Source organism: Pelophylax lessonae (assembly GCF_965119305.1).
Source record: "Pelophylax lessonae genome assembly, chromosome: 1".
NCBI lineage: Eukaryota > Metazoa > Chordata > Amphibia > Anura > Ranidae > Pelophylax > Pelophylax lessonae.
In genome coordinates this window covers 754,777,643-754,790,370 of record NC_138768.1, presented here as the reverse complement: position 1 = coordinate 754,790,370, position 12,728 = coordinate 754,777,643, and the positions used below count along the sequence as shown (strand labels likewise).

Sequence of the window (12,728 nt, the reverse complement as noted above, 5' to 3'; positions counted from 1 at the left end):
ATCATGGAGACCAGTAATAGATTTGACCTTCTTGAACAAATTCATAAAAAAAGAAAGGTTCAAAATGGAGACCCTGTTGTCCATACAGCAGTCAGTCCAGCCGGCAGATTGGATGGTGTCCATCGACTTGAAAGACGCCTACTTTCATGTCCCTGTGGACGAAGATTTTCAAAGGTTTCTCCGGTTCGAAGTGGGAGGATTACATCTTCAGTTTATCTGTCTCCCATTCGGGCTCTCAACATCTCCACGGACCTTTTCAAAAATCTTATTGGCCGTGGTAGCCCTACTGAGATTGAAAGGTATCCGTCTTCACCACTATTTGGACGATCTACTCCTGTTGTCCCAAGACAGAGAACAACTATTAGTTCATCTGGAGCAGGTCGTGTCCACTCTCCAGAAGTTTGGTTGGTTACTCAACAAGGAGAAGAGTCACCTGATTCCAACTCAGTCCCTGATCTACTTGGGCGCTCTGTTCGACACAGAGAAGGCGACTATCTCTCTTCCAGAGGAAAAGATAGGGACTCTTCGAGACAGGATTCGCTTTGCACTCTCATCCTCTCATCTTCAGGCACGTCAATGCCTGAAGGTGATCGGGACTATGGTCGCAGTAGTCCCCATGGTGAAGTGGGCCCTGTGGAGGATGAGACCCTTTCAGAAGGGATTCCTTCAGCAATGGGATACGTGGCATCTGGATCAACGCATCTTCTTAACCCCTTCAATGAGAGCGAGTCTCCCCTGGTGGTTATGCAGAGACCACCTGCTGAACTGCCACTCTCTGAAGCCAGCTCCGTGGGTAGTGGTTACCTCGGACGCCAGCAACATAGGCTGGGGTGCCCACTGTCTGTCGGAGGTGGCACAGGGCAGGTGGGAGTTTTCCACTCGAGGAATAGTATCCAACATACTAGAACTCCGAGCAGCATTCCAAGCTCTTCGAGCATTTGCTCACCTGACAGAAGACCAACCTGTCATGCTGCGCCTGGACAACACCTCAGCAGTGGCATACATCAGGAAACAAGGGGGAACACGCAGCTGGTCCCTATTGAGGGAAGTGGAGCCGATTATGTCCTGGGCACAGAAAAATCTCTCGAATCTTTCAGCGGTTTATGTTCCAGGAGTCCAGAATGTCAAAGCAGACTTCTTGTCCAGAGTGGATCTGGACAACAACGAGTGGTCCCTTCACAAGGAAACGTTCAACTGGATCCTAACATTGGGGCTTTCTCCAGAGGTAGACCTCTTCGCCTCCCCCTGCAATCACAAACTGCCGAAGTACTATTCAAGATTCAGAGATCCACAAGCATCAGGGATAGATGCACTCTCGGATCAGTGGAGATTCCACAGGGCATACGCCTTCCCACCAATTCCGATTGTGTTACAGTTTCTTCGGAGACTCAGGTCGGAACCAGTGGAGGTAGTGGCGGTGATTCCCTTCTGGCCGAACAGGCCATGGTTTCCCCTTCTGACGCTACTCAGTGTCCAAGACCCAATCCCGCTACCCTTCAGACCGGATCTGTTGTCCCAGGGGTCTGTACTCCATCCGTGCCCAGACCGTCTACATCTCAGGGTCTGGATGTTGAGAGGAGGAGGTTACAGGCTTTAGGCTGCCCAGAAACGGCAATCTCGACATTACTTAGTGCTAGAAGAAGCTCAACGAACAGGGTTTATCAGAGAATCTGGGAAAAATTTTCTGCACAACTGAATACAAGGCCTGATCCTCAATCTTCAATTAAGATCCAGGATGTATTGAGCTTTCTCCAATCAGGACTGGATTTGCCTCTATCAGTGAGTTCGCTCAGAGTCCAGGTCTCGGCTATTTCCGCTTTTTCAGGGATCTCCTGGGCCACTCATGCCCTAATTCGTCAGTTCTTCCAAGGGGCAGTGAGAATCAGACCCCAGAGAAAACCCAGGTTTCCCAAGTGGGATCTGCCACTAGTTCTGGATTTCCTAGCGAGTCAGATTCAAGACAGGTCTGATTCTTTGACCATAAGAGAGCTTACACTGATAACAGTGTTTCTGGTAGCTATAACCTCAGCAAAAAGAGTGTCGGAAATTGGGTCCTTTGGGTCACAAGAGCCTTTCTTAACCTTTTTTCCTGACAGAGTGGTGCTCATCCCCATGCTGGATGCGAGACCAAAAAGGACCTCTGTCTTCCATGAAAACATAGAAACAGTATTACCAACCTTTAGACAGGAAGAGGAAGAATCTTCGGTTCATCCGCTGGATGTTGGAGAGTGTGTTAAGAAATATTTAGATGCCACTTCCTCTTTCAGAAAATCAGAACATCTTTTTGTTACCTTCTATGGAAAAAACAAAGGTTCAAGAGCCTCGACGAGATCCATTTCCTCTTGGATCATCCAGACCATCCAGTGGGCTTATAGGGCTAAGGGCTTGACCCCTCCAGCAGTAGTTACAGCTCATTCGACGCGGAGCATCTCTACCTCCTGGGCAGTATCCAGACATGTGGCTCCTGAAGTCATTTGCAGAGCAGCGTCGTGGTCCTCTATTAACACTTTTTTATCCCATTACTGTGTTGAGCCAGCGGCTCTTTCTTCTGTGAATTTTGGTTTGCAAGTCCTGTCTGTTTGACAAAATGCATTAAAATTTTTCTGTTCAGCACCTGCCCACCCTGTGTGTACGGCGAGTTATTTCCCGATACGTATGCTGCCATGGAGTCTGTCAGGAAAACGGAAAATTTATATCAAATACTTACCGTAATTTTCCTTTCCTGATGGACTCCATGGCAGCAGGAGTTCCCTCCCGGATTTCTGTGGAGGATAGTTACAGAACACGTGTGCTGAACAGGAGCAAAGATTTATGGGAGTGAGGTCCTATGGGTAGGTTTGGAGGCGGGGCCAAACCCGATACGTATGCTGCCATGGAGTCCATCAGGAAAGGAAAATTACGGTAAGTATTTGATATAAATTTTCCGTTGTTTTGCCTGCCTCCAAAACCCCCCAAAAAATGCCAGCAAAAACACACCTGGGCATTTTTTTTTTAACGCTAGCGTTTTTTTTGGCATTTTTTGGGGTTCTTTTGAGGCAGGCAAAACATCTGAACTTGTGTATAGTGGTACTGTGCACAAGTTCTGATGTTTTGCCTGCCTCCAAAACCCCCCAAAAAATGCCAGCAAAAACACACCTGGACATTTTTTTTTTTGACACTAGCGTTTTTTTGGCATTTTTTGGGGTTCTTTTGAGGCAGGCAAAACATCTGAACATGTGTATAGGGGGTATATATAGGCATATATGTCTGAATATATACCCCTAGACATATATAGGTGTGATAGTAGCAGAAATATATTACTGTAAATGATTTCATTAGCGCAAGCATTTATTTCTGCTACTATCACACCTATATATGTCTAGGGGTATATATTCAGACATATATGTCTATATATACCCCCTATACACATATTCAGATGTCATGTCTGACATCAAACATGTCCTCAAAAAAGCACTGGCAGTGGCAGCCCCTGCAGCATTAAAAAATGCTTGCTGGTGAGAAGCCACATTCCTGTTCCGAAGCAGAGAAATGATCATTTCTCTATAGCGGTCACCCTGCTATGGAAGGGTTTTGTCACCCTGCCATAGCAGTCACTGCCAGTTAACCCTACACTACACTACGGTCCCCTGACACTTAACACTTTCCCTACAGAAACTAAATTTTTGAAGCTAACTTAAGTGTAAAGGAGCACTCTAACTACACTAGATATCCCTTTCCTCACACTAAAAATAGCTAAATGACACTTTTAAAGTAAAATTAACAGAACTGCTTCCACTCTCTTCCATGTCCATTATAACAATGCTGGGAATATGGCGGGGGCGATCTTATATACTGGGGGGCGTATTCACTAATGATTGGTCTAGGGACCCCCTAGTCACTCCAATCACATTCCTAGCATTCTTCGGCCCCCTTAATTGGCTTTTGCTAATGGTTCTGGTCCAATCACGGGCTTTTAAAGCCCATTTCCTGAAGCATTGCATTTTGGGCGGTTCTGGTTGCCGAATTCCGAACTTTTTGGGCAAAAAGTTCTAAATTCGGCCGAACCTCGAACACCCAATGTTCGGGCCGAACCGATGGTGGACCCGAACCGTTCGATCATCCCTAATCGTCATACTCAGGAGGAGTACCAGAATATATTTTGGGGTGTAATTGTAAGTTTATCTATGCCATGTGTAAGAAATAGCTTGTTAATAAGACAATTTTGTGAAAAGAAAAAAAATCTTCATTACCCAAACTATTGTGGGCAAAAAATTGCAACTTCAAAAAACTCACTATGCTTCTTACTAAATACCTTGGACTGTCCTCTTTACAAAAATGGGTAATTTGGGGAGTATTTGTACTGTCCTGACATTTTAGAGCCTCAAGAAATAAGATAGGTAGTCAGTACATCAGGACTGATTAATTTTTTAATGATACGTAGCCTAGCTTGTAGGCTCTATAACTTTCATACAAACCTATTATCATATACTTATCAGAATTTTTTTTACCAAAGACATGTAGCAGAATACATTCTGGCCTAAATTTATGACGGAATTTGATTTTATTAGATTTCTTTTAGAACAGACAGTAGAAAATATTGTTTCTTTTTAAAAAATGTTGTTTATTTCTCACTTATATCACAAAAAATAAAAAACCCAGTGGTGAATAAATATCACCAAAAGAAAGCTACATTTGTGTAAAAAAATGATAACAATTTAATTTGGGTGCAGTGTAGCATGACTGAGTAATTGTCATTCAAAGTGCGAGAGCACTGAAAGCTGAAAATTGGTCTGGGAAGGAAGGGGGTGAAAGTGCCCTGTATTGAGGTGGTTAAACAGAATTTATACAATGTATACAGCAGCCATTCTCAGTCAATGTTCCATAAAACCTTAGGGTTTGTCTGGAGGTCATAGCTCCCAACTGTCCCCGATTTCCAGGGACCGTCACCCTGATTTGGAACAAAATCTCTCTGTCCCTCGTTCCTCCTCATTTGTCCCTCATTTTGGTTTGATCTATATAGTTGTATTTAAAATGCACTTTTTATCTTTCTAAAACTGTTTCCCAGTGCTAAACCTTTCATACAATTTCTAAATTGCTGCATTTGTAAATTTCACGAGCTAATATAAAGGAATAGTAGTGGTTAAAAAAAAGCACTGGTGGGTTTAGCTAATCTTTTTTTTTTTGTTTGTTTAATTATCTTTTAGGGGATGTGGCAGGGGGTGTGTCCTATGCCTATATACTTTTGCTCAGAGATGTCCCTCGTTCCCATCTCAAAAAGTTGGGAGGTATGCTAGAGGTTCCTAGGGGTACCTTAAACTGTGGCTGATTGACCTCCTATTTACTAGTGCCTGCATTGTTCCAGCAGCAGTATACCACCACTCTGACTGGCCATACATTGTACAACTTTCTTGTAAAAGTTTTCCCTTACATTTACCAAAACCACATAATATGAGGTCAAACCTAAACTTTTAATTTGTATACAATCAGGCAGGCCCTTTCACTACAGAGTTGAAGGTAATTCTAAACATTATTTTGGGGGTTTCCTTGGGTTGAAAATGTTGAGAAATTCAGTTTAGTACATTTGTTACTATTCTCTTTTCATGTCTGTTAAGGGGTAGAATCAGCAAAAGGAAAATATGCGCAGATGTTATTCCGGGATCTGTTTGAGGATTATTCCAATGCCTTGAGACCAGTGGAAGATACCGATCGTGCATTGAATGTTACCCTGCAAATTACTCTTTCTCAGATTAAAGACATTGTGAGTATAATCAATTAAATATTTTATTTTTAAAGTTGTATTACAACATACAGATGCCTACAGATTACATTCTGTTCTAGCCATTTGGGGCTGGATTAAACAAATATTTCTATATCCCCTCCTTGTCTGTGACAGACTTAGTTCAGCTTTCCCAGTGGGAGAGTTGATTGACCAGAGGTACTGTTTCCCTTAAAGTGGATGTAAACCCTCACATATACCCAGTGAAGGGAACAGCCTCGGATGATACGCAGAGATGAAACAAATCTCCCTACATACGTTTTTTTTGTATATCTGCTGTCTTCAGCTTTCTACACTGTTTAGAAAGTGAACATTGTGTCCGAATGTTTTCTTCCTGTTTCAACCCTGGGTGTGGAGTCTTGGCATACACTGTGTGACAGTTGATTGGAAGAAAGGCACACACCCCCCTCCACATAGGCAGAGGAAGGAAGAAACATGCCAAGCTGTGCTGTGAATAGACAAGCTCTCTACTAATCTGTTTCTATGCACCCACCCCTACACAAATTTCCAGCTGCTTTTATCTCCTGTGTCAGGGAACTTGTCAGAAGTTATCATGTTGATAACAGAGGAATTGACAGCAAAAAGACACAGAACTTAGGGCTTTGGAGAAAGATAAGAAAACACTACAGGTATATGTGCTGGGGTCAAATTTCATTAATTGGGTTTACATCCACTTCAAATGTAAAATGCACATATGCCTGATGAGATCATACACATTTGCACTAATCATTTATTATTCTGTTCTTTGATTACAACATTGATTTGACCGTCAGATCTTGTATGATCTGATGACTGGATCATGAGTCATGTAACATCCAGAGAATTGGTTTACGTTACTGACACTACATAGAATTACCCCTCTAACTCTTAGGTGCAACACTACATCCCTCTGTGTATGATCCCTCTCACTCCCACAACCAGTCTCCAAACTCCTCAGGCCCAACCTGTACCTGTTTATATACCCCTGCTATGGGACGCTGCAAAGGCCAAATGACAGACACACCACAGTGAACTAATCCTACAATACCCATCCATTAACCCATAAACAACAATCACAATTATCATTGGCATTCCCTTCCTAGTTTAATTTCTGGGTTTCCCCACAAGGTCCATTGCCTTAAAGAGGAATGTCTGACACACATTATCCCAAGCATCCACCTGCTCACATACTCTCTGACACTGTAGGCATAAAGGGCCCAGCACCTCCCGTTTTCCATAAAGGCACATAAAAAAGCCTTGCCTGGCTCTTAAACGAGTCTTTTGGGTATCGGTTCCAGTCAGGGTAACTTCTTCAGTAACTCCTGACGAAGCATGGTGATGTAGCCTCTGCCTTCCCCTTTAGCCATGTGAATTCTTGGACACTTCTGCACCACAGCATTTTGTATAGCCCTTCATGTTGCAACATCCAATCACTATAGATTACTTCTAGTCATGTGCCTGTTCATATGCCAGTCACTTGTTTACTTTTTCACAGTGAATTCTCCTATACAGTGTATCCTTCCAACTGGCAGCATGAGGAAACCACATGCTGTTAGGATAATTTTTATTATTTCTTAAGTGTTAGAATTATGATACCATTTAAGTTTCAGAGTTAGGCCAAAGCTCTACGCCGAGCTCCACACTGGCAGAATAACGTCTTCTCACCTGCCACTACCACCAGTCCCGGTACTGACTAGAAAGTCATTTTGAGGGAAATAGCATGACACTGATCTTCCTCCACTAGTTCTTTACACACAATACACTTTATTCTTAAGTCCGAATGCATTGAAGAAAGCTGCTGTATAGTTTATGAGGCCTCGCCTCACACACCTGTAGTTCAGCCCGGTCTATAAAAGGTTCTGCTATGCAGCAGGCCCTAACTTAGGGTCCCTGCTGCTTAGAGGGTTAGACCATACAGTCACCAATGCACCTAGAATCTCTATCACAGACAGAATCTCTATCACCGGCCACCACTGCCTCCCAAACTGGCTGACTCTACTTCCTTTTACCTCGCTCTCTCCATCGTACTGATAGTTTACATAAAGGTTTACATATCTACCTCCATTCCCATACACTGTAGGACTACATTCTCACTTTGTGTTCACAGTTCATCAAAGAAAAAGATTATTTTTTTTCCTACTTAAGGCAAATTGTAGCCTTGATGTTTTTTCTAGAAATAGTTGTGAAAGAGATCTACCTAATATCATCAATATTTTAAAATGATTTTGTTGTATTAAAACCTTTTCTGTGTATAATTTTTTATGAGCATGGGGCAGATAATAAATTACATTTTTACATTGCTGATCGCTGATCTAATACATTAAGGGCCATACACATGGGCCGAAAATCTGTGATTTCTTTTGAACCCCGCTGGGTTGAATGAAAAAAGACTGTTACTGTGTACCAGGCTTTAGACTTTCCTGCTTTGCCTAGCTGGGGTGATTTTTATAAATTTGTTCCTTTAACCACTTGCCGACTGCCGCACGACTATTTACGTCGGCAGTCAGCCCCTCACAGGTAGAGTAACGTAGGGCTACGTCGCTGTCCTGTGAGGGTTTTGGAAGCGAGCGCGCGCCGCCGGAGGCGCGCTCCCGCGCGGTCACGGACCCCCCCCGCGCGCGTGTGCCCGGCGGACCCGATGTCCGCTGGGCACTCGCGATCATCCATGACAGCGAGAGAAAGGCAGGCGGCTAGTGTAAACAAAGCCGCCTGTCAGTTCTCCCTGTGTAAGAATGATGATCAAACGGTTCTACTATGTAGAACCATTGATCACTGTTCTTACACATCATGCCACAGCCAATCACAGTTAGAAGCACGCCCCTAGGACACACTTAACCCCTCCCTCTCCAATACAGTTAACTCCTTCACTGCCAGTGTCATTTTTACAGTAACAGTGCATATATATATAGCGCTGATTACTGTAGTAATGTCACTGGTAACCCCAAAAGTGTCAAAAATGTCAATCAAGGGTCCGTTCTGTCCGCCCTAATGTCGCAGTCCCGCAAAAAAATCGCAGATCGCCACCATCACGCGCTAAAAAAAAAAAACAACAAAAATGACAAAAATCTTTCCCTTTGTTAGTAAACGCAATAACTTTTGCGCAAACCAATAAAAATACGCTTTTTACGTTTTTCTTTACCAAACGTATGGTAAAAAAAAAATGGCCTAAAATGTTAAAAAATTTTGATTTTTACATTTTTTTTGGGGAATTTCATATAAAAAAATGTGAGAAATATTGTTACTTTTGCAAAATTGACGCTCTTTTTTTGTTTATAGCTCATGATCAAAAAAATCGCACAGGTGATCAAATACCACCAAAAGAAAGCTCTGTTTGTGGGAAAAAAATGACGCCAAATTCGTTTAGGTACAGCATCGCTTGACCACGCAATTGTCCGTTAAAGTCACGCAGTGCCGAATCGCAAAATAGGCCCTGGTCAGGAAGGGGGTAAAATCTTCCGGGGCTTAAGTGGTTAAATGCCAACCTTTCTTTTTTTTTTTTTTTTAGGATGAAAGGAATCAGATATTGACAGCATACTTGTGGATTAGGCAAAGCTGGTATGATGCATACCTGACGTGGAACAGAGATGACTATGATGGTCTAGATTCTATCCGTATCCCAAGCAACATGGTATGGAGACCAGATATCGTGCTCTATAACAAGTAGGTAGACAGGTCAGAGAAACGACATAGTTCTTTTCTTTTTTTGCAGTATATTTATATTCATTATGATGGCAAAGCTGGCTCTTTCTTAAAGGAAATAATGTGAAAAAAGTATCTGATTTGGATAGAAGAAATTTTTCTCTGTGCTTGTGCGGGTTTCCTCCCACACTCCAAGTACATGCTGGTAGGTTAATTGGATCTTATTTAAATTGGCACTAGTATTTGTATGTATGAATGTGAGTTAGGGACCTTAGATTGTAAGCTCCTTGAGCGACTGTCCCTCAGGGACTGATGTAAATGTACAATATATACTGTATGTAGAGCACTGTGTAAACTGATGGTGCTATATAAGTACAGTACCTGTAATAAATAAATATCTGATTGTGTATTTCCAACATTACAAACATGGGCTTCCATGTGCCAGATTTTTTGCTAAAGCAGATTAACCAGTTAAAGTGTTACTAAACCGACAACAGTAATATCAGTCTGTGTATGCAGTAAAGCATGCTTGTTATACTCACTGTGGGTTAATCCTCTGCATTGTGTAAAAGGCTGTTTAATCCTGTCTTCTCTGATCCTTCCCTTCCTTTAATGTCCCTAAACCAGAGCCTTGGGGGCAAGCTGCACATGATCAGTTTAATGTGTATTGCTAGAGAGTTTTTTTTTTCCTTGGGAGAGTGCATGTGATCAGCACAAGGCCAATCCGCACTGTTCAGACCGAGGGTCAGGGGTCATGCAGTCTCATAGGACAATCAGGGGAGAATGGAAACTCCTCTTACAAGCTTTACCAAAGCTCTGCTGGACACTGTTTAAAGTCACAAGACTGCTCTAACCGCTGATGAGAAAAATTATTTAGCAGTTTATATTTACTAAAACTATTACATTTCCATGTTCTGTGTACTAATATGTAATTTTTCTCCTTCACTGATGTACGCTGATGAGGCTGCACTGATGGGCACTGATAGTCTGCACTGATGGGCACTGATAGTCTGCACTGATAAGGCGGCACTGATGAGCATAGATAGGTGTCACTAATGGAAACTGATAGGCAGCATTGATGGCACTGGTAGGTGGAACTGATAGGTGACACTGATGAGGAGACACTGATGGGGACATACTGGCAGCACTGGTGAGCATTGATTGGCAGCACTGGTAGGCACAGATTGGCAGCACTGGTGGACACTGTTGGGACCGCACTGATAAATAGGACACTGATAATCAGTGCCCTGATTATCAGTGTACATGTCCCTTTTAGAGAAGCTGGTTGTCGGCTCTCTTCTCCTCTCCTCTCCTCTCCTCATGCTGGCTTCTGTTTATATCTGCAATCAGCTGTGATTGGACAAGAGCCGCTGATTGGCTCTTTACCTCAATCTGTGATCAGCAGTGTCCCCCTGACTTTGTGATCACAGTGTGCGCTGCCTGCGCCCCGCAGCGATCATATGACAGCCTCCCAGGACTAGCCAGCCCAGCTGTAGCATCATTCAGCTATAGCGCGGTCGGCAAGTGATTAAGGACTGTCTTCCCACAATGTACCGTGGCCCATGCAGGCAAGGCGACATACTGGTACATTGCTGCCTGCTTCTGGGTTTAGGTTGCACATGCATGCGCGCCGCCATCCACTTTGATTGTAGACAATAGGAGTCTATCAGCAAGACCCAGCCAATGATTCATGGCCAGGACCTACTGATCGGCTGTGTCCAATTACAGCCCAGAGCCCTGTGTTCATAATCAACGCAGATCTCTGTAGATAGGGAACAATTTCTCTGTTTCTTATCCCTTTGTAGGAATAAAAAACAAAGAGACATGTTGGTAAAATCAGCACACATTACACATTGTTAGGCACACCTATAACCCCTTGAGTACCCCAAGATGATAATCCCTTCCCAGCCATTGTCATTAGTACAGTGACAGTGTATAATAGTATCACTGATCACTGTATTAGTGTCACTGGTGATGTCAGTGGCGTTAGTCAGTTCCCTCCCAGCATCAGTTAGTGTCAGATTTTCCGCCACACTACCGCAGCCCCATTATAAGTTGCTGATCACCAAAATTAGTAGTATAAAACATAAAAAAAAAAAATAATAATAAATCCCGTTGTAAATACCATAGTTTGTAGACGCTATAACTTTCACCCAAACCAATCAATATACACCTATTGAGATTTTTTTTTTTTTTACAAAATGTAGCAGAATACATTTTTGCCAAAATTTTTGAAGACATTTGATTTTTGAACATTTTTTTTATTGAATATGTCTTTTAGCAGAAATGAAAAAATATAGTTTTTTTTTTTTCAAAATATATCGCAAAAAAGAAAGCTCAAAGTGTGTGAAAAAAAAATGCTATAACTTTAGTTTGGATACAACCTTGCATGACTGCTCAAGTGGTTAGCACTTCCGCCTAGCAGCACTAGGGTTGTTGGTTCACAACACTACCTGCCTGAAGTTTGCATCTTGTCCCAGTGCCTTTGTGGGTTTCCTCTGTATACTCTGGTATCCTCCCACATTCCAAAGACTTGCTGGTAGTTTAATTGACTCCTATCAAAATTATCCCCAGTATATAAATGAGAGTTAGAGACCTTCAATTGTAAGCTCCTTAAGGGAAGGGACTGACGTGATTGTAAAATATATATGTGTAAATTGACAGCGCTATATAAGAACCTATATTAAATGGCAAAAAATGACCTGGTTACAAAGGGGGTAAAACCTTCCAGAGCTGACGTGGTTAAAAAATTATCAGTACGGCATTGTACTTGTTTGTAGACTAAATATTGAAATTTGCACTAGCATCCCATCCCCCACACACACCTGTACTCTATTGGTGTCCACTATCAAGTAGATATAGGAGGAGTCCCCTGTAGTGCATTAGCACATCTTTCCCAGCAAGGAGTGTTGTCTCCAAGGGTAAGAGAGGCTGGATTCACCCATTTTTTATGGATAGTGTAGGACCCACTGATAATGGGGTACTTTGGCGCAGTGGTGGGCTTGAGCACGATATGGCCATATGGTGGGACTAAATCCCCATTATTATTTATGGATTGTCTCCATATTTGATAGTCATTTCTTTTGCATGTGTGCGCTATTCTTTTTTAATATACATGTTGCTTGGTCCATAGCTGCACTGGCTTTAGATATACATGTTCAGGGTTTGCTCCCCCAATTTTTTGCTTGTTTATATAGTAAATATGTGTCACAGTATTCAAGAAAGTACTGTAAATGTGTGTATTTATTCACAAAGTAAGTTTATAAACTTCAAGATCATTCAATTGAAATACAGTGTGCAAATAAATATATTATTTTACATTTTGACCATAGATATGCTTTAATCCTGTATGCCT

General features: G+C 42.3%; 1 protein-coding gene across 1 annotated transcript in view; it reads left to right on the top strand.

Moving 5' to 3' along the window:
- Positions 1–12,728, top strand: part of CHRNA9 (cholinergic receptor nicotinic alpha 9 subunit) — a 38,837-nt gene that overhangs the window by 16,968 nt on the left and 9,141 nt on the right. Inside the window, exons 2-3 of the mRNA XM_082243498.1 lie at positions 5,592–5,737; positions 9,240–9,394. Of these exons, the coding sequence (XP_082099624.1) occupies positions 5,592–5,737; positions 9,240–9,394 (301 nt within the window). The remainder of the gene's footprint in view (positions 1–5,591; positions 5,738–9,239; positions 9,395–12,728) is intronic.